Genomic DNA, 23,827 nt, shown 5'->3' on the forward strand with positions numbered 1-23,827 from the left:
CAACAATTTACAACTATAATTCCGACTGTTCCTTGATCCAAGCACGTCCTGTAATTGCCATGCACCCTTTGACATTGCAGCCCACCCCGTACTTTCCCGAGGCCTTCTAACCTAAAAAAACCGCCCAGTCCACGCCACACAGCCTCCGCTACCCGTGTAGCCGCCAGCTTAGTGTAGTGAACTCCTGACCTATTCAGCGGAACCCGAAACCCCACCACCCTATGGCGCAAGTCAAGGAATCTGCAGCCCACACGGTCGCAAAACCGTCTTAGCCTCTGATTCAGACCCTCCACCCGGCTCTGCACCAAAGGTCCGCAGTCGGTTCTGTCGACGATGCTGCAGATGGTGAGCTCTGCCTTCATCTCGTAAGCAAGACCGGCAGCCTTCACCAAATCAGATTGCCGCTGGAATCCAGAGAGAATTTCCTCAGATCCAAAGCGACACACGTCATTAGTGCCGACATGTGGCACCACCTGCAGCCGGCTGCACCCTGTGCTCTTCATGGCATCCGGAAGGACCCTTTCCACATCAGGAATGACTCCTCCCGGAATGCACACGGAGTGCACACTGGATTTCTTCCCCTCCTTAGCAGCCGTATCCCTAAGGGGCCCCATTACGCGCCAAACATTGGAGCTCCCAACTACCAGTAAGCCCACCCTCTGCGATTGCCCGGACCTTGAAGGCTGAGAATGATCCTCTGAAACAGGGCAGGCAGCTGCATCTGGCTCAGACAGAGACAGTGCCTGAAACTGGTTTGTCAGACGCACCGGGGAGGCTTTCTGATCAGCTCCGGGGACGCCTTTCGCTGCCTGCCACACCTTGGAACGACCTCCCAATCAACCACAGGCGAGGGCTCAGCCCCACTGCGGGCAGCAACTGGGGCAACCACAGCGGCAGACCGATCTGGGGACAGATGGGACGAGGTTGACATCCCCGTGATACCCAAGTCCGGCTCCCCACAGTGGTGCCCATTGGCAACAGCCTCAAGCTGCACAACCGAAGTCAGCGCCGATTGCAGCTGTGAGCGAAGGGATGCCAAGTCAGCCCTCATCCGAACACAGCAATCGCAGTCCCTGTCCATTCTAATCGATGTTGAACAACAGTTACTGAAACACGAGTCCGTGCCTAGGTAACGCAAGCGAAACACGCAAAGAATGTATCAACTAACCTGTACAAATGCCTAACGACTGCACTACAATCTGCTGAATTTACGATTACAGTAACTAGAACTCGAAATTGCACCTCCTATACGAAACTCACACGCAATTTAAATAAGAATCTACGAAGTAAACACTAAAGCGCAATGCTACAACTGTCAAATACTGTAATACGCCCGAAATACGAATTAAACAATGCAAGTAACCAAAAACACGCAAAGAATTTAAGAATTAAACTATGTAACAAATAAGTAAGCTAGGGGTATACGACTTGCTGCTGCAGCTGCTTATCCAACGGCGGTAGGGAGCACACACAAACACAAATGAGAATGTAAGTGGTTAACAAAGGGCATTACTTCAGGAAATGGCGGACCATCAAAGGTTGAGAGCAATGAGCACAAGGTGGTGGGGGAGCTCCACTTAACAAATGGTGATGGCTAAAAAGACAGTGCCCGATACATACCCTAGCTAAAATGATCTCCTCATGACAAGAGGGCCCCGAGAAGGTGGTCCAACACACAGGGAGAGACGTAATAACCTGGAGCTTGTTCCCATGAAGGGAGGACCAGTGGTGATGCCACAGTGACACCACGTGCTGACAGACGGCAACACAGATCAATGGAGGGAATGTAAAGACTAGAGGGCCGAGATACAAGGAATGCAGTCCTTGTAGCAGCTTCAGCAGCCTCGTTTCCTGTCAGACTGATGTGACCAGGAACGCACACAAACGTCACACTGGCTCCAACAAGAGAGAGCAAGTGGCAGCTTTCCTGGACCCATTGCACTAAGAGATGGATGGTGTACACATAGAGACTCAGAAGGACACCGACAGTGTTGGAGCAAATGATGCAATTGAAAAGCCTGTGTCGCCAGACGTACAGCGTGGCCTGTCACAGGACAAAGAACTCTGGTGTAATTACTGAGCAGTGTTCTGGACTTTGATATCAAAAAATGTATGTACCAATGACAAAGGCACACCCAACACCAGGAAGTCTGAGAGCCATGAGTGTACACAAAGGTATCATTGTGAAGATCCGTGTGAAGGTCACGAAGCTGAAGGTGATAGAACTAGGGTGCAGTAGTGTTCTTAGGAAGCGAATGAAGGCCAAGGTGAACACAGGCCACCGCATGAAGCCAAGGTGTTCAAGGGTTCACACCTGAAGGGAAAATGGCAGGTAGTGTGAAGTTAAACTGCCAGAGCAAGAGACGAAGGCAAACTGCAGGAGGTGACAGGGAAGAAGGACGCACCCCATTTTGGTGATCAGAGGAGTCATCGAAGTAGGAAACACATGATGGGTGACCACGCATGGCAGACAAATGGCTTATGTATCCGCTGTGGAGAAAGTCCAAGGCCATAGGACAGTGGTAGTTCGGCAGCTTCTGCATACAGACACTCAACAGGGCCAGTGTAAAAGGCGCCAATGGCTGAATGGCTACCACAATGGTGGATACTGTTGAGACAGCCCAAGAGGGACGTATGTGCAGATGCATAAAAAACACACCCACAGTCTAGGTTCAAACGGCCAAGGGATTGGTACAAACACAGGAGGGTGGTTCAATATGCATCCCAGGAAGTACCATTGAGGACACATACAACAATGAGGGACGACATACAGTAGGTTGCCGGGTAATATGTATGGGAAGCCCAAGAAAGTTTCCTACCGAGTATGAGCCCCAGGAATTTCGTAGTTTCAACGAACAAAAGAGCAACAGCCCCAAGATGCAAAGAATATGGAAAAAAAAACAATAGCACCACCAGAAATTCATACAAACGGTTTTGCCAGTGGAAATATGTAAGCCACTGTCAATGCTCCATGAATGAAGATGATCAAGTCATTGCTGAAGACACTGCTCAATAAGACAAGCTCATGGAGAACTGCAATAGATGGCAAACATCGTCAACAAAAAGGGAGCCCGAGATGCCCAGCAGGAGACAGATCATTATAGGGTTAATGGCGATAGCAAACAGGACTATGCTCAAGACAGGACCCTGAGGCACACTGTTTTCCTGGATAAAGGTGTCCGACAAGATAGAACATACCTTGAAAACCTCATCTTTTAAAAATTCCAGAAGGAAACAGTGCACGCGGCCACAGAAACCCTATTTGTAGATAGTAAAGAGGATACCAGTCTTCCAGCAGGTGTCATAAGCTTTCTCCAAATCAAAAAAACATGGCCACAGTCTGGGATTTTTGCAGAAAACCATTCATGACATAGGTGGACAAAGTGACAAGCCAGTCAACTGCAGAACAATGCATTCAAAATTCACACTGTGCAGTGCTCAGTAAACTGCAAGACTTGAGCCACCATAGCAGCCAAGCACGCATCACAAGTTCCATCACCGTGCAAAAGTATCTGGTGAGAAAAATGGGGTGGTAGCTAAAAGGAAAGTGTTTGTCCTTACCGGGCTTAGGCATGGGTATGATAGGTATGGCGGTGGCTTCATGCCAGCATCTGGAAAACATACCCTCTGCCCATATGCAGTTGTATGTATGAAGGAGGAAATGCTTGCACAGAAGAGCAAAGTGCTGCAACATCTGAATGTGAACATTGATTGGCCTTGGGGCAGAGGATTGGGATGAAGTGAGGCCATGATTTACCTCCCTCAGGTAAAGGCGGCACTGTAGCACTCGCAATTCTGAGAAGAGAAAAGTGTGACCTGAGCCTCCTCCACTCGTTTTCAATGGACGAAGGTCGGGTGATAGGGGGAGGAGCTCGAAATCTCTACAAAATGGCAGCCCTAGGTGTTGGAGATAGCAATAGGGTCGACTGTGACATCTGCTACAATCAGACTGGATTGTGGGACAGACTTTGGTCCTGAAGAACCATCTGATGTTGGCCCAGTTGATGGAGGAGGGAGTGGAACTGTTAAAAGAACTAGTAAATAAAATCCCACTAGCTATTCTTGTTATCCCGAAGAACATGACAACACTATGCACAAAACTGTATATAATGAATGCAGTTAGCTATGGTAGGATGACAGTTAAAAACACAGAGAGCACGTATCCGTGTGCAAATTGCGTCACAGCATGCCTTAGTCCACCAAGGTACCGGGACACAGCACAATAAAGAGGAAGTGCAAGGAATGGAACATTCTGCGGCAGTAAGAATAAAGTTTGTAAAATATTCTACCTGGTCATCACAACTGAGGAAATTTGTTTGTCGAAGGCCGACAGAGAGGAGTAAAGCCTCCAGTCGGCCTTAAAAAGCTGCCATTTGGGTGTGCACGGAGGTGCAGTAGGAGTCAGCAAGCTGACAGCACATGGGAAATGGTCACTCAAGTATTGTGTCAGAGAGAACGGACCACTTGAGATGATGCAGTAGCAGAAGAGTAGGTCCAAATGGGACTAGCTGTGCGCAGAGTCTGAAAGGAACATGGGCGCCCCCACCTTAAGGCAGATAAGGTTAACTGATTGACAAGACCAGCCAAGAGGGCACCTTTCGGACAGCTTCTGGGAGAACCCCAAGGGGATGGTGTGCATTAGAGTCATCAAGCAGCAGAAAGGGATGTGGTGATTTCCACAAAAGATGGAGAGGTCAAATGAGAAAGAAAAATGCAGTCTGCAACAGCTTGGAGCTGGGTAGTCAGGGAGATGGGTTGAAGGTGAACATCATCCCAGGTCAGCAGCATGACAACCCCATGAGATGGGATGCCATCCTCGGGTGGAAGGTCAAAGTGGACTGGGAAGAAATGTGAGAGCTCAAAGTGGTCACGAGGATGTAATTTTGCTTCCTGGAGTTAAGAGTACCAGGGGTCACTGTGATTCTAAGAGCAGCTGTAAGTCCTCTTGGTTGGATTGAAGGCTATGAACATTCCATTGGAGGAGAGTCATGATGAGGAAAAAAATGAAGGGGTGTCACCTTGGCAGCTGCCATGTTCCAGCCTTTGAAAACTCACTGCTACAGGACACAGAGGTCTGAGGATCCTGCTCCATGAGGTCTACAGAGGCGTCAGCATTCTCCTTCTGTCTGTCTGTGAAGTCGAGAACAGAAAAATGGTTGGTGGTGTGCACCTGCAACACGGAGATCAGTCAGGCTACGGTATCACATGGCAAAACCATCAAAGAGCATCTCCTAGTCAGCGAAGGAGAAGACTGTTTCTCTTTGTTTGACTTGCTGGAGCCTTTCTGGTTGGCAGAGGAAGACTCGGATGTTTCTTGGCTGGAGGAATGTAGGAAGTCTTTGCAGGAGTATTTCTTCTGGTCTGCCAGTTGTGTGGCTGATGACTTCGCCCGTTGAGGAAGACGTTTGGTGGCTTGTTGCAAAGTTAGAGGAGGAGATGGAGATGCTGCTATCATCCTGGGTGATTTCACAACCACAGTGCTAAATTTGAGGTCACATGACTGTGTGGCCATGTCGCTCGTGGAGTGAGAAGTAGCAAGAAAAGTTCTGTAGATGCCAGATGGTAGAACGCAGGGTTTCCGACCAGCCAACAACATGTGAGCAACAGGGTAAGGCAAATTTTCCTTCACCCACTTCTCCTGGACAGCTTGCTTATCGAGATACATGGGACAATCTCAGGAGAAGGCAACATGGCCGCCATTGCAGTTTTATACAGTGGGGAGGAGGAGGAGGCGACAATCACCCTCGTGAGCATCTCTACCACAGGTTACACATTTGGCTGGGAGTCGACAGTATCTAGAGTGTGATTGTAACGATGACGCTGGTAGCAGTGCATCGGGTTCAGAATGTATGGCCATACTGTGATATCTTCATAGCCTGATTTGATCTTTGATAGAAGCACCACTTTATCAAATGAGAGAAAAAGAGTGCATGTAGGCACTATAGATGCAGCTATTTTTTCCATCATTCAGTGGACTGCAATGACACCCTGATCAGAGAGGTAAGTTTGGTTTTCTGCCTGTCAGACCATTGAGCAGCGTGGTGTAAATAATACCATAGGAAAAATTCAGCATTCGATGGGCCTTGACACAAACAGGATAGCCACGGAGGAGCAAAACTGCAAGCAGTTGTTATGCTTGAGAATCAGTAGTAGTGTCCAAAAGCAAAGTGCCACTTGATAAATGAGAGCAAGTTTTCACAGGGCCAGCAATTGCATCAATACCTTTCTAAAAAAATAAACTGATTTACTATAGCGAAGGACTGGTCGTCTTCAGTACATAAAACCGCGAGGAACTGTGGTGCAGAAGGGGGTCTTTGAATCGTTAGCCTGATTCCGTTTACATTCGATAGACATTGGCTCACTGTGAGAAAATCCCCCACGATTGCCAGCATCCCAAACAGCTCGCTCCTTCCAACTGAGGGCTCTCTTCAGAATGGGGTGCATCCACCTTAGGTGATTGTTCACAACTCAGGTCACTCCTCCCAAACACCTGACAGAGGGACCAATGGGCAGTTTAGGAAGGTAGCAGCTCAGGCAGTCACCCCTTCCTAAGCCTGGCCTTTACCAGGGGGTACATGTGAACCCTACCTGTAAACCCGGGGCTGGGAATTATGCATTACCCAGTCACCTGTTACACGTCAGATGTGTTGGTTAGCCTTCAGGAGCACTCGAGGAGGAAGTATAAAACGAAGAACCTCGAACACCAACGTGGAGGAAGGATAGGAGAAGAGGGACGTAAAACAGAAAGAAGGAATGAAAGACAATGGAGAGAGTGTTCTGATATCGACAACTGAATATACAGAAAACATTTCCAACGCCATTCCAGACATGTTCTCCAATAGAAGGAGAAAGAATAGTAAGAGGATAGACATGCAGCACAGAAGCGAAAAGCTGCTGCAAAGACACCAAAGACTGGCGAGCCCAATGGTGGTGTGTGTGTGTGGGGGGGGGGGGGGGGGGGGGTGTACCTTATGTTGTTCGCTTGTGTTAAACATAACTCTACGCAATGGCCCATAAATAATATTACTGGTTTGCCAAACAAATCATTCAGCAATACACGCTTAGCACTGCCCAAGCAAAGACGGGGCTGGTCATTAGTCAAATACAAATTTAAGTGTTATCCAGTAGAATTTGTCCATAGTGTAGGCTTGTGCAGAACTGAAACATAGCTGATAAACAGTTCAGGCAAGAAGAGAAAAGAGCTTTTGAAATGTGGTGCTACAGGAGAAGGTTGAAGATTAGATGGGTGGAGGCATCAAGGAACTGTCAATTTGGTAATAGAGAAAGGTGTGTATGTGGGGGGGGGGGGGGGGGGGGGGGCATTAGAGGATTCATGATCACAAATGTATAAATCACTCACGCCACAAACATATCAAGATTTCTGTCCCACATTTGTTGAATGCTGGCCACAAGCATATGAGAAATCTATCAGCAATATTCCACCTGGTTTTGGGAATTTGTTACTGTGGATAAATTAAACTGCAACTGAAGTATGTGAAACCCAGAGTGGTCCTGAACATCTTGAGTCCAACAAGAGTCTACTCCCTGAAAAACTGATGGACAGATTTCATAGACTTCAAAGTGGACAATGTCAATAAGTTAGTGTATTTTTGACCCACAGTCCTCAGAGCTTAACATCCCATGAATAATGTGTTCACTGTAAACAGACCAGAAGCTCACACAGAATGGGATTGAGATGCAACTTGCTTTATCCTTTCCAAAGAAGCAATCCCAGCGTTTGGATTAATCAGTTCAATGACATCACAGAAAGATATAACTGAATGGGTCACAAGGATTTGAATCTTGCTTTTCTGGAATACATGTCCAGTGCTTTAACATCTAACATAATTTGGTTACAATCTTCCATTGCTAAGTGGAGCTATTTTTCACATTTTCCTCTATTAATAAAATGATATTTTTATCAAAACTGTGTTTTGTGTAGCACATGTGGGAAGTGTGTCAACCATAGGTGATGGTTTAGGAACAAGAGAGCAAGATTAGACTCTTACCTCAATCTTTGAGATTAATGGTAACAATTAATTAATAAAATATCAGTCTACCACAGCAACAGCTGCCCTGTGGATCTGACAGCAATATCCTTTACAGTAGATGTTACCCTCAATGTAATTCAATTACAAATTAAGAGTTTGAATTAAAGTTGAACACTAAATTCTTTTGTTGCTTGTACTGTACAGCAGCTGATACGAGCTAGGATAAAAATTTGAACTTTCTGGGAATGACTCGTGTGTGCACTTTAATTTCTAGCTCATTAATTCAAATGGTCACATCTCTACGTTTCTGGCACAGCTTCAGCATTTTTTTTCCCCCCACACATCAGTCGAGCTCACACCACCACTAGCTGTTACAGTCTTGGTGGTGGAACCTTGTGCTCTCTGAGCTTTCTACCTTGTGCTAATTCATTAGAGCTTTAAAGGTGAATCTTCAAGTGATGTTAGTGAAATAGTCACTGTGTAGCAAGTGTCAACTGCATCTACATAATCAGTACACACTGATTCTTACTCATCCATAGGGTGTAGTTGCTTATGAGCGAATTCTTGTCTGATTCTGGGACAAAACTCCTGGCCAGGCTTGAAAAATTGATTAGTCAAGAGTTTCAACTTTTCAACATGAGAAATATCAACTGGGTATAAACCCTTCTTAGCTTTATATTTGTTTTTCTCAAATGGATTACAGCAAGTATTTTGCAGAAAATGAAATTTTGTTATCAGCAGGGTATTGTGATATGAGCAAATTTTGGCACATTCTGTAAAGTCTACTCCACATCTAAGTTTTAAAAGCTCTTTGTCCAACAATGACATTTATTTCCATGGTGAAGGATCCTAGGACTGTCAGTGCCATCTCAACCACCAAAAATCATCAGGCACTTCTTGGTTCATTTCACAAAACACACATTAGTTTAGTCACAAAGCTTTCTAAGAGCAAGTTAATCACAAGATCAGCACCAGAGAGGAATGACAGTCCGAAGAATACAGGTATCCTTCAGCACTGGTGTAAAACCATTTTGGCAATGTTTCCAATAATGTCTTAAATGCTGAAAAGTCAGCAATTAATTAAAAACCTTTATGGGGTCTTTTGATCAATAAGTAGGCACAAGTCTAACATTTAAATATGTATAGTTTCTGAAGCTTGATACTCTTTTTAGACATGCCAAGATTTAAAACCTGTTCTCTGTCTTGGCAACATATTCAACAATGTTTTCCATAGCCTAATGTTGCTAATAATGTTATATGAAATTTCTTCAAGGATGAATTTACGAAAACTTTTGGTGATAATTTCATCCATAAGTAGGCACAGATTTTCCATTGCTCATTGATGCTCACTGCTTGGAAGTTAATTTACATAGAACTACACTTGTATTTTTACTGACATAAAAGCAGTTTTCACTGATTTTACTCTCAGCTTACTCATTGTCACATTCAAACATATAAACTGTGTATGAAAACAATAAACACTAACTTTATTTTCAATCGAAAGCACATGTGTGTGACAATTGTAACTATATAGCTTCTGAAGCTTAAATAATTCTTTTTCGGGGCATAGAAAAAAACTACCCAAAATGTTTCCATCAAATCTGCAAGTGCATATATTTTGATAGAGAAGGACAGAGGCTACTGTACAACCATCACAAGAAAACAGCATGGCTGTGTATCTTATGACCAATTCTCAGCTGATTTCGTCCATAAAATTGCAGCTTTTTGCTGTTCAAAGATGGGCTCTCCAAGCAGCACAATGATGTTTCTGCCATTTTTTGAAGAAGTGCAGCTGTCAGTAGACGTATTTAAAACTTTAATCGATACATGTCTTATTTGGCTCAAAAAGCTGTTTAAGTGTACAAAATCAGGTGCTTGTAAATTTAGAGTACGTTTCATAAAAGTTATTCAAAGCCAACACTTTGGCACATGCATGTAGGTGGTGCAAACTTGGTGGACAATGAAGGTGACGGAGTGTGAATTGGGAGGAGGTTATGGTACAAAGGTAGCAGGAGATGGAGGTTGTGGAGACAGTAGGTCATCATAGATTGAAGCAAGGATAAATCCAGGAGCAGAGAAGTGTTGTAAGGATAAGTCCCGGTGTGCAGTTCAAAGAAACTGATGGCGTAGAGGAAGATCCAAATGTGCTGGGTTGTTAAGCAGCCATTAAAATCACACATGTTGTGTTCAAGCTGCATGTTGTGCCATAGGGTAGTCTACTTTGCTCTTGGACATAATTTAGTGGTGACCATTCATCCTGGTGGACAGCTGGTTGATAGTCACACCAAAATAAAAAGCTATGCAATGATTGCAGTAGAGCTGGTATATCACATGGCTGCTTTTGCAGGTGGACCAGCCTCTGAAGGGGTGTGATAAGCCTGTGACAGGACCATAATAGGAAGTGTTAGATGGATGGATTGGACAGGTTTGCACTGGGCCTTCCACATGGATTTAATCCCTGTGGCAAGGGACTGGGATTGGGAGTGGCTCAGTGATGGAGGGATAGACTAGGGCGTTGTGGAGGTTGAGTGGGTGATGGACAACCACTTTAGAAGGAGTGGGAAAGATGTCCCTCATTTCAGGGCCTGGTGATAGGCTCTGAGGCTCTGAGCACTATGGGACTCAACTGCTGTGGTCATCAGTCCCCTAGAACTTAGAACTACGTAAACCTAACTAACCTAAGGACACCACACATCCATGTCCGAGGCAGGATTCGAGCCTGCGACCGTAGCAGTCGCACGGTTCCGGACTGAGCGCCTAGAACCGCGAGACCACCGCGGTTGGCACCTGGTGATAGACAAAGTCCTGACAAAGGATGTCGTGTAGCTATTCCATTCTGGGTTGGTACTGGGTAATGAAGAGGGAACAAATGTTAGAAAAAAAGAGCGCCACAATCGCAGCCGAGGTGCAAGCTCTCCATCACAGGAGAAGTTAACCTGGATTTAAAAAAAAAAAAATAATTTGAGCACTAGGGACTCAACATCTGAGGTCATCAGCCCCCTAGAACTTTAACTACTTAATCCTAATTAACCTAAGGACATCACTCACAGCCATGCCTGGGGCAGGATTCGAACCTGTGACCGTAGCGGTCGTGCGGTTCCAGACTGAAGTGCCTAAAACCACTCGGCCACATAGGCCGGCCAGGATTTTCAAACCGAGTACTAGCCTGAACAAAGTGATTGACGGTTTAAAAACTCTGTGTGAGGATTTTTATCAAAGATGATCAGATAGTGAGAGTGGGTGGGGTGGAGAATAATCTGTATAGTAAATACATCGGCTTGAAGCAGGATTTCAGTCTTTGAACAGCACACTGATATGCAATACACAGCATAGATGTAGAATTAATGAAATATAGCACATATCATTTGTGTTATATGAATATTCAAGCCACTACAGCACAACCTTTAAGGGTGGAGGATCATGGTTTACATCAGAGGTGGGACACATTTTTAAACTAGAGAAGATCTGATCACAAATAATGTAAACAAACATTTTATATTGGCAGCTACTGAATGTGCAAAGCTAAGACATTCACAAAAAGTTAATCATTCAACAGGTATATCGCTCACTTACTGGTAACATCAACACTTTCTTCAACAAATTAACTGAAGTCCTGGTAAGTGTCACAGCCCCCAAAACTAACAAAGCAATAAGGGGAGACATGCATATTAATATATATGTTGAGAGAAACACTAGTAATAACTACCTAAACATCTTGAGCACTTTTGGCGCGGCACAAACCCAAACAATGTATGTTGGACTTGCGACTCGATGCTAATCGCACAATTCCGGTGTGGTGAATTATCGTTAATGTTTTGTACAGTGCCAGGGAAACATAGTTTATCATTTTCAGTTGTGAATAGTGATGAGTGGAAGTGTTGCACTTTCAAGTGCCAATAGTCTTACAGAATGAAATCTAATTTCTCGGTTATGTAATGCAGAAATTTATTTAAAATTTTGTTGGGACTTCGGATTGTTTCCAAATGAGGATAGCAGGAATTGTGTAGAATTTCATGGACTCATCTCCATGAAACTTCATGAGAAAGGCATGTATGCTGATTTCCCTTTGCAACTGTACTGCATCCAAAGTCACAAGGGATCATCTATAAGGGAGAATACATGGTTTGACAGTTCCAATTTATCCACTGAGAAGGGCATAATTTTAGTTTATTGTTGTCAACAAACACTGTGTGCAACTACTATGGCATTTGCTGAGAAGTTAGTTACATCATATGAATCTTTAACGATTATGTTCTAATCAGTGGACAAAACAAGGTTGTCAGAACAGACAAATCGCATATAGCTACTGGAAAATGCCAGAAAGGGTGACCACTGCAAAATGAAGTTTAACATATTTGGGTATTTGGTGACCCTGAAAGAGAATCTCGTAAGTGTTGTATAGTTTGAATTTATTCAAGGGGTGGAAAGCTTTAGTCTTTCTGGCAAAGCACTTTATATTGTCGGGCAAGAAAGTGACAACTTACAGAAAGTAGGATTTCAAAATAAATTTTTGAATCATTCTGTCGAATTTGTATCATCGGACGATCCATTTGTCTGCACACGAAACTTGGTATCCTATAGGCCTAATTGTAATATCAGTTAGTCACTGCTGGCATCATCCAACTCGTGCAAATACTTGGGCATAATACTAAGTAAGGATATGAATATAATGGACATTGCTTACAAATGACTTATAACCCATGGGATAATGTCACAGAGATACTAAAGGAACTGAACTGGAAGACTCTTGAAGACAGATGTACACTGTGCCGGGAAAATTTATTAATGAAGCTTTAAGAAGCAGCTTAAAATGAGTATTCTGGGAATACACTAAAACCGCAATGTATTGCTCACATAGGGATTGTGATGATAAGATTAGAATTTGGTCAAAAATTCAACAATGGAGAATGCACGATGAGCTGGAGCATTGTCATGGTGTACCACCCAACTCTGTCTCTTCACAATGCAGGCCTTTTCTTCCGCACCTTTTCGCACAAATGCTCGAGGACACATTTGTAGCATTGCTGGTTAATTGTCTATCCTCCAGGGGTAATTCACGATGCACAATACTGGTAGAATCGAAAAAAATCACCAATACTGTCTTCACCTTCAACCAACTTTGCCATGCTTTTTTTGGTTGTGGTGAATGTGGAGTCTTCCACTGCAGAGATTGCACTTTGGTTTCAGGATCATATTCATATACCCACAATTCGTCACCTGTAATTACACTATTTAACAAATCTGGGACATTTTTAGTCAGATTAATCAGTTTTCAGCACACTTCAAGTCAGTATTGTCTTTGGTCACTTGACAATACTTTTGGAATGAATTTTGCGGACACTCAACGCATGATCAGATCTTTAGTTAAAATTGACTAAACTGCATACAAGCTTAAATTAAGTTCATCAGCCATCTTCCTAACTGTAAGTCTACAATCAGAGCATGACTAAGTCGTGAACTTTCACAACATTTTCATTCGCTTTTGAGGTAGGACAGCCGGACCGTGGTTCATCTTCAAATGGTTCAAGGACATTTTTTAAATCTGCTGAAACAGACAACAACATTTGACTGGCTCATACAAATATCTCCAAAAGCTGTCTTTAAAAGTTTGTAAGTCTCAAAAGCTAATTTCTTGGTTTGAAAACAAAATTTCACACAAACTCGTTGCTCCATTTTTACATCCATTTTCAAGCAAACAGAAGCCAGCAACACGCACCAACAGACCTGCACTCAACCAACTGCCACAAGGAACTGAACAATGGAAACGCAGTTTCCTGTCAGAGGGCGTTCAAGGACAAGGTAATGACACTCCCTACCCTCCGCGTACCTACCCGCCAAACCTGTAACCAGTAGCAGATCCATTCTTAAAACTTTCCAATCACACCTCGTAGGACTTCACAATTTGACGTTAGTGTCTGAAGCTTTTCAAGTTTTTGGTAAAATGGAGAAACATTATCAAGTCAATGCACACAGTTGTTGTAATACTGATTCCCAATGCCATCTAATGGCATACTGTGCCTTAAAAGGACTGAAAGCTGTAAAGAAACTTCAATTGGAACAGCAAGAATTGCTTACTTGATGGAGTGGGAACCTGCAGTAAAGAAACCCACCACTGGCTGACCGTGCATTGGTGTTGGGCGTGGCCACTCGGCGATAGGGTTACCAGTCACCGAGAGAGGTAGTGGCATAGCCACCTCGGACCAACACAAGGATTTTTCTCGGATTACAAAAAAACGCTAATTGCTTAGGTGAAATTTTTACACCTTACCCAAAGCGGCACCAAAATAGAAATAAGTATTTCTAATAGAATGAAATATGCTCTATTGACCGGTATGAATGTAACATGATAGATGTCCAGTTTGAGATACAACTTTGAACGTAAGTATAATCTGATTCATTCGCTTTAGCAAATTTACAGGATGGTAGCACAATAATGAAACACACAAGCTAGGTCTTAAACTGTGAAATATTTAACACCCAGACAGACAGTAGTTTGGCAAAAGGCCAGGTCCATAGTACCCTTGCCTCTCTACTTATGCCTTGCTAAAATGTGGAGCAAATTTGTCCTGGCTGACCTGTTGCCCTCTTTGAACAGAGATAAAGCAAAAAGTATAGCTTTCTGAACTTTACCTTATGTGTTGAACACAAGAAGTTGTACCACTACACTAAGAAGCAAGGGGGCTAGTCTTTTAGATTAGGAACAGTGACACGCCAAACTTGATGATTTCTTCATGACTTCTCGGTCTCTGAAAATGTGGTCTTCACAAAAATGGCTCTAGAAGCTCAATCAAGTTACAGGTGAACCTGAAACTTTGAAGAAGTTCAAGCAGGTCTCTCAGGTACAGACTGTGTAAATTTCACCAAAACTGAAAAGGATCAAGCTGGGTGCTCTAGGTCACTTGACATGGAATGACCCACCTAAAAGCAGTTGTAATACAAGAAAGTCCGGCACAAAGAAACTCCAGGTGGAATGAAAGAATTGCACAAGCAGTCTCTTCAAAATTCAAAAATAGAATGGAACATAATACAGACAAATGAAAACAACTAAGCAGAGCAGCAAGGAAAACTACAGCACTGGCTAAGAATATGGCTTGGGAAAAAGTTCACAACAGAAGAGAATTCTAAGCATGACAAGAACGTATTACACTACATATTATGTAACAGGGAGACACAATAAGAAAATACTTCAAAATTCATCAACAATGAAAAAAAACCTGTGCGGAAGGAACAAGTAGGTTTGGAAGCATGGAAAGAACACTACTGAATTAAGGACAGGATGAAACAAATGTACACAATGAGATAGAGGAAGGCAAAACTAATAACACCAAAGAGTACATAAAAGATAAGATCTGCAGATGTTGGATGCAGAGAAAGTTGTATTAGAAATGGAAAATGGCATAACTGAAGAGCCAACATCACAGTAAAAATAAGCAAAGCGGCATCACCTATCAGAATTCAGTGGCTCTATAGAATAATGAGGATAGTGTGGACATATGTAAAAATTTCTGATGATTTTACAAAGGCAATTATTTTACCTATTTAACAGAAACACAGAGGAGTACCATTATTATGCTGCTGCATGAAGTTTCACGAAAAAATATTTTTACAGAAAATCAGGAATATGGTAGAACCACAAATAAGGAAGATCATTCGGCCTAAAGATGCCATATTTTTTGGCCAGGCAGGTTGCAGAAAACAAATGGAATTTGAGAAAGATATCATAGTTGTATTCATAAATTTTTTAAAAAAATAAAATATTTATGACACTCAGGTTGCCCTCCATTCAGAGGCTGTTGCCCACAGTAACTGTTACTGACTTGTAAATAATAGATTTCAGCTATCAGTCGTCCTGTAGCAGAGGTTTCAGGAGTGTGGCTTCCTCAAAAGAACAGCTCTTATGAGCACCACAAAGACTCTGGCATTTCAGCCTAAGAGTGTCCTACCAACCAGCATACAATTTTTCACGTTTCACTGCTTACATCAAAAGGGAATCAACAGAGTTGTTAAAAATTCACTATGGATTCCCTGTCTCTGCATATCTCTATTATGCATTGATGAGCTGTAATCAACATTTAGTACTTTTTTGAAAGTGGTTTAGACAGGTTTTTTTTTGTTTCTGTAACTGCCTATTATATTCACTGCTGGAAGAAATTTGTGAGTGTCTCCGCAGAGTGCCCTAGATTACAATAACGTAAGTACCATTACCTAGTGAGAGTTTCATGAATGATTACAGCAATAGTGTGCAAAATATGTCCCATTACTTAAGTTTCCTTGCCTGCTTACTGTGGGTGACTTTCGTTGTTTGCAAGTTTCTTTTTGTCAGTGTATTAGTCATGAATTTGAGTTTTACTTTCTTGCGAACAGCAGCAGCATACCACATGTTCAGAAACAACACAATATGAATAAAGAGTGTAATTTATTAGGTAAACTTTTGGAACATGTGGTTACAATGAAAGCAAAGAAACTTGGCGCACCCATATGAGAAGTAAACATGAATCGAGAAGAGAAACATTGTTAATCCAGACGAGGATAGACATTCAATTTTAACAGAGCAATGTACAATGCAGATGAATGGCTGTGTGCACTAAATCATTTGAAGTACATATTTTTGTAATATACAAGTGTAAATATGACAAATACGGGCTGTACACTTCCATGGCAATTGCTCATGTTAACCAATGACAGCATAAGATCCACGACATCATGGAAACATCACTGATTTGTCAAATGAACTCAAACATGGCAGTCTGAGTGCACAACACATTAAATGTCTGAAGTTTAGAAATTAAAATACCACAAACTATAAGCACACAACGAAGCTAACATAAGACTTTTATCCATTGTGGATGTGGAACACTGCGACTGTGGTGTGAAAAGGTTTTCAGAAATTACTGCAACCAGTCGCCTTTTATGTAGATGTATTTTATTTAACCATGACCGGTTTCGAGCTGCCTAGCAACTCATCATCAGATGGTATATACATTTAGTGCTTTTTTGTACCCATTGTGTGGGTGGTTGAGTATCTGTGGCTAGACAGAAACGAGAACAAATAATCGCTACATGTGGTACAGTAACACGAAATATTTACAGCATGTAGCGATTATTTGTTCTCGTTTCTGTCTAGCCACAGATACTCAACCACCCACACAATGGGTACAAAAAAGCACTAAATGTATATACCATCTGATGATGAGTTGCTAGGCAGCTCGAAACCGGTCATGGTTAAATAAAATACATCTACATAAAAGGCGACTGGTTGCAGTAATTTCTGAAAACCTTGAAGCTAACATACACTGCATTAAATGTCTCTTCAACACGTATATTTTAGTATGATTTGGGGGATAAATAATCTACCTATAGATTTCTCTTGGAGCTAGCTTAATATGTTATTTAGTTCATTATGAAACAGGAAGAAGATGTAGTATGGGAACCTTCGGTAGAGTGTGATGTTCCCCCTCCCCTACTGAAATCTTGGTTGTGGTGACTGACGGATCTGTAGGGTAGTCTGAGGTGTAGGTTAATTCCCATCAATGTTGCAGCCTTCCCCAATATGGAAACCATGAGCCACAACTGAAACTGTGTTAAAATGGACATAGCAGATGAGCAAGGATGTGTGATCTCACCAGTGCTTTTTAATAGAGACAACATCATAAGAAAAGTTTGTAAAGAGTCAACAGAAGACTATGCGAAAATAATAGCATTAGCATATGATGTGATGATTTGGGAAGAAAATGAGCAGTAATTGGAAGAACAACTAAATACCTGGCAGAGAGTAATTGAAGAAATGGGCATAGAAAGAAGCTTAAAAAATAGCAAAGTACTAAAAATAGGTAGGAAAACTTACAAAAATGAATGACGTAAGCTGCAATGGAAAAATTATTAAAGAACTAGATGTTTTCAAGTATCTAGGAAGCAAATTAACCAAAAAAGGAAACGTCTAGGACAAAATTTCAAAGAGAACAGAAAATTGCTCAAATTTTATTAGTGTGTATTGCAGCTAATTACAAATTGAAAAATACCTGCCAAAGCAAAGATTATGTTACAAAAGCCACATCATCTGCAAATTCTGAACTGTGGATCAGAATGTTGGGCTTTATTAAAGAATGATCTGAGCAGAATATAAGTTGCACTTTCTACAAGGAATCAGAGATAAGACAAGAAGGGATAGGATAATGAATGAAACAATATTAAACACCCTGCATATCAAGCCCCTAAAAGAAACTAGCGAGAGTAATAGGTTTAAATAGTCTGACCACATTGAAAGAATGGGACCAGAAAAGATATACAAGAAGAGCCCTAGAATAGACAGAATCCGGATGAAGACCAACTGCAAGACTATGAACATGATGAAGAGACCAGGTAAGGATGATTTGAACTGAAGAAGGCTGCAATGGGAGGACATGCTAAATGATACATTGTAGGAGAAAAGAGAAGCTTGGGAGAGATCAGTGAACGGCCTGAATAAGCAGAAACATTTCAGGAAGAAGAAGCTGGGCTCTCTGTAAGGAAGTGTTTAAAAACACCAATCTGTTGTACATATCAGGGAACACATTACCAAGTATTTAACTAAAAGAGTTCTACACATAATCATGGAACAAGAGCCAGTTTGGACTTAGGGCCTACATTTACCAAGGAAAAACAGACAAAAGATTCGAAACAGCATTTTCTATTAGGAAATAAAATTTCATAACAAACTGCTCAATTAAGTTGAAAAAAATTACTAAAACATGCTTGTTTAAAAGGGCAACTAAAATGTTCTTCATACACAAGCCATACAAAGCTAAGACATTCTTCGTAAGTAGGCCTAATGCATACTACGTAACCACACTTAGACGATTCAGAATAGTGGTTAATAGTATTAAAGCAGGTAACAGCTTGTCACCTTACAATAATGCAATACTTTTGTGAGAAAATAATGTGCCAAGATCTATAGTGCTTAATTGTACTGTCATGTCATTTGCTGAATCCAACATCTCACTCATTATGGGATATGCTGGCTCAGTTTTTCAGATGGATTGAAGGGAGAACATGAAGACATCTATGGGAAATGTCAGCATGTTTACAGGCCTGGAGCCAGTTTTACAAAGTGACCTGAATTAGTACAAGGACCAAAGCAGCAAGTTCATGGTTCCAGAGTCACCAGCAAGCATCCTTGATGTGTGCACTGATGAAGAACAAAACTGTTTTTATATCAAAGACCATTATACTATATACACCAACCAAAGGAGACAGTGCTTTTGTTAACCAATGGAGACAATGCTGTTGTGAAGACCTGACCTCACATTCGGGAGGGTGGAGTGTGCTCTGTGCAGTCATACTGATTTAGGAGTTTCTAAACCATTTCAGGCAAATGCTGAGATGTTTCCTTTACCAAGGCCAACCACCTGTTCTGTTCTCATAAAGAATACCTGTGAACTCTATATGTCTATTTTTGGGCTACTTCTTTTCATTATATTACAGTAACAAATCCAATTCTACTGTAGAATGAGGCCCATATGGACAGATAAATAAATGATTTTTCACTTTTAGTGTTCCACTACATGTTTAGATAGTTCTGCCACATGTTTGGCCACTGCTCATGTCAGTTACTGATATTGTTTGCTATGAGTTGTAGGGACATTCCTTCTTTGTGTACTATCAGAAATTCATACAAGCAAGGACATGTAGTTGCTTCACCCCTTGCCACTATAGATTTGAGTTATTTAGAAAGCAGTAACCTTCATTAGATTCAGTGCCACTTCTTTTAGAGTTTCTAGCATACTGAGTCATCCAGCAGCATGCTGATTTTCTATTAATTTCTGGAGGCACAGAACAAGACTACTTTGAGGTTTTTAACTACTCATAGCAAGACACTGTTGCTTGGCAGCTATCAGTCATTTCGATATGTTGACAAACCTGCCGACTTCCCACTTTGCTTGTTCCACTAAAGTTCTCATTTCCGCACACTTTTCGCAGAGCTGATGCAAAATCAAGACCTTTGTACAGCTCTTTCATAGCAACTCCATCTATTCCTGTCCAGCTTATCTTCATCCTCTGGTCAGACAGATGTCCACTTATGTTAACCCTGTGGTGCATGAATTTCACTGCAGTGGACAACTTTTAATGGTCAATTCTCTGGCGTTTCGAATCAGTCATGAGGCTGCAAATGCATTCAGGACATGACACCAATAGGGAGTGCCCACAGTAGTGAACTGTGTGCATTTGCAGCCTCAGAACTAATCGAAAATGCCAAAGAAGTAACCATTAATAGCTATCCACTGTAGTGGACGCTATGCGCCACAGGGTTAACAACCCTGCAGGCTGTCAGTTGTTCTGGTGTCCTGTTTATGGAGTCTGCTGGCAGCATATGAACAGTAACCTACAGCAAAACAGAGTTAATCCAATGTAGGCACGATGACCTTAAAGGAACATACACCTTACACTCACACGGAGTGTAACAGCACAGCATGTATAAAGTTACTACATCATTTCTGGCTCACGAAAGGAGTTGGTAGAAACTATTCTGTGTGCTGATAAGCTGCACGAGGAACAGAACATTGTTGTGTACTTTCAAATAACAACAAAAAACCAGCACACTGCTGTACAGTCCAGCATGTTCTATGTTTTAGAGACCAAAAGCGCATTCCCATAGAACTTTTTTCTTTAAAAAAATTTAAAAAATAACAAACCCCTCCATAACATAATAATGACCGGCTACCCACATACATATCAAAACTGCTATAGCGAGAGAAATTACACAATTCTGGTAATGGGCAAAAGCAATAATAATATCTATCTGGGAACTGGCATGTCACAAGATACAGTACAGCATTCGTTCTCCTCCTCATTAAAGATTAAGTAGAGTTCTTATTCCACTTGTGAAGCAATATTAGTTTGTTTTGTGAGATTGCATGCATTACAATTGTGTGTTTCAAACACCCCAGCAATAACAATTACATTTTTTCAATAAATTATTAAAGCAGCTCTTTATGAACAGGTTATTATTATCCTACCCCATTTTACGTTATAGCACTATTCGTGAACAACGGCAGTTAGCGCATGTTGAGGCATGGACCAGAAACGCATTGTTTCTGGCTTCACGCAACACTTGCGGCACATGGTTTGAATTTGAAGAAAGTGTGAATTGTGCAAATCTTGTCTCTCGCTTGCTTGCTCATGGAGCATTTGTCGCTTACCACCACCATCAGGAATGACAATTCGCAACAAATTGGAATTTAAAAAAAAAAAAAAAATTAAATATCCTGCTGTGATACCCATATATTGTATAACAAGGACGATAATTGAGACCGAGTTGTATATTCTTAGTGTCTTCCACTGGAACCAAAATTACACTCCATTGAACTTTACCTTATGAACCAGATTTTGGGTTCCACTCCCTTGCCAGTCATTATACCAGAGTGGATAAAAACTAAGAGAATATATGTGGCAGAAGGTTCCGCATTTGACGCACCTTAAATCTTGTTTATGATGGTCTGATCTCTGCACACCCTGAGGTCTATGTCAGATTGGAAGGGACAATTTGGCTGATAAATGTCAACGAAAGTGAAAATCTAGTTGTGGTAACAAACTGACCGGTAGCAAAGCGTAAGGTTTACGTACATGCCACATCGAAAAACACGGGGGGAGGAGGAGAATCCCAATACGCAACTTTTATGATCTATGAAAAATCGGCCAAGCAAATGATAATATAACGGTATAACACAAAGTTAGATTCAAACAAGAGAAAAACGATGTTACACACTGCATTTTCTCTCGTTCCTCCTCTTCTAACTCCTTCTTGCTCTTTGCTTCCTTCTTCTTATCGTTTTTTTCTGCTGCGTCTATTTTTGAATTCAAAATACCCGATGTGAAACCCCCAGAGCTATGATGATCTTCCTTTTGTACAGGTCTTTCACTAGAATGTTTCTTAAACTCGCCTGTATTACTAAGAATGTCTTCAAGTGCACTAGCCGCTCTGTTTATATTAGCGTCCTCTGCGTCGTTGTCATCGGAATCTGAATGTACATTTTCGCTGTCACTTTCTCGCTTGATATCCAGAATATCGTCCTGTGCTTCAATCGTACTTTCAAGAATCTGTGACGGTGATTGTTTAACGTCCGCTGTTGGAGTGCATACTTCACTTATTTCTAGCTCACTCTCATTTGCCGAATCGTCTTTGGAAAATATACTTTCCATTTCCTTCCAAACGCAGCAACCACTTTACTGTTTACACATACCACCATTCACTTGGACAATACACACTCCACATCTGTGTAGAACAATTCAGCAATCGATTGTCAGCTGTCAAAACTACTACTCAGCGATATTTAAACCCTTCCAAGCGAACCACTGTTACCGTAACAAAAATTTAACAAACATGGCTTTGTAACGTAGCGAAGGATTCAGTCTGCCAAAAGGTACGTTGTCTTCAGCACAAAAAAGGGGGCACAATGCTGCATCTAAAATTTTTGATCACATACCCAGTGATATAAAATGTCTGACAGGCAGCAAAAAAAATTAGAAAATAAATTGAAAAAAATTCTCCTATTTGGCAGTAGAATTTCTGTTATTTAATGTGTGAAAGTTGGTAGAGATGAATTAGCAACTCAGTCTGTTATCTGTATTTCAAAAAAGGAAAAGGAACATCTTCAGCTGACACTGAAATACTCATGGAGGTCTCCTTATACCTCCATGGAAATACTGACGTTGATTGTCTTTGCAGGGTGTTTGGGGAGAATAGGTCAATAGTTTAAACAGCGATAGTGTAAGTAATTCTGAACAAAAAAAATGCTATATGAGCATAGGTCAACAAATGCTTCGTTAGGGAGGTATTGGTATTGAAAGGAACATTTAATTCAGTAAAACTGATGTGGACAACGCGAACGTATACGCAATACAACTGTACCGTAACGTAATTTTCTTGTAAACAATGCACGGCTACATGCCATGTTTACGCTATGCAACTTACCACGTTTTATGGTCATGTGACGTACGGTAGTACAATCACCCGTTGTTTGCGCAGTTGTGCCGTGTAAGCTGCATTTTGTAGTGTACCGGTGACGGATCTGTTAGCTGTGTAATGTATGATGTCAACTGTGTTCATAGAAGCGCTGCTAACAGTGCCACATGTCTACAGTAGTCAGGAAAATGCAGATATGGTGTATGTTTATGGCTTCTGCGTCGGAAGCGAAGAACACCACAGGCGCTTTCCGTCTCGACAATTACCTGATCGCAGGGTGTTTACCAAAGTGTTTGTCACGTTGCGTGCAACAGGCTGTCTTCCAAGTAAACATTTTTCGTCCGAGCGTGCACGTCAACAAACTTAGCAAAAAAAAAAGGAAGAAATTATCACCGAGTGATGAGTGAAGTCCCAGTACGAGCATATGAAGAATGTCCCTGTTTATGAATATCCCACAGACACATCTATGAGAAACATTACATGCGGAAAATCTGTATATTTCACATACTGCGTGTCCAAAGTCTCCTCGTTGACGACAATACCCAGCGACTTCAATTCTGTCGCTGGGTAATTGAGAATAGTCATTTGCTTCCATACATACTATTCACTGACGAACCCCTTTTTTCACGACATGGAATAAACAACACACGCAATAATCATCTATGGTTAAGGGAAAATACACACGCTTCAGTGGATAGCAATTTCTAAGTTCGTTTTGCCATAAATGTTCGGTGCGGCATGATCGAGAACCTTTTGATAGGTCTATTTACTATCAAACAGCGGTTAACGGGAGAGAGGTGCTTGTATTTTTTGGAACATTCATTTGTAGAACTATTGGAAGATGCTCCTTTTGCTAAGCGAACTGGAATGTACTTTCAATGTGACGGTGCCCCTCCAC

At 41.7% G+C, this 23,827-nt stretch overlaps 1 protein-coding gene across 1 annotated transcript in view; it reads right to left on the bottom strand.

Moving 5' to 3' along the window:
* LOC126268229 (transcription initiation factor TFIID subunit 11) overlaps nucleotides 1-22,295 on the bottom strand; it is a 51,072-nt gene extending 28,777 nt beyond the window's left edge. The window contains exon 1 of the mRNA XM_049973870.1: nucleotides 21,733-22,295. Within this exon, the coding sequence (XP_049829827.1) occupies nucleotides 21,733-22,166 (434 nt within the window). The 5' untranslated portion in view covers nucleotides 22,167-22,295. The remainder of the gene's footprint in view (nucleotides 1-21,732) is intronic.
* Nucleotides 22,296-23,827: the final 1,532 nt, after the last annotated feature.

Source organism: Schistocerca gregaria, chromosome 4, assembly GCF_023897955.1.
Source record: "Schistocerca gregaria isolate iqSchGreg1 chromosome 4, iqSchGreg1.2, whole genome shotgun sequence".
Lineage (NCBI taxonomy): Eukaryota > Metazoa > Arthropoda > Insecta > Orthoptera > Acrididae > Schistocerca > Schistocerca gregaria.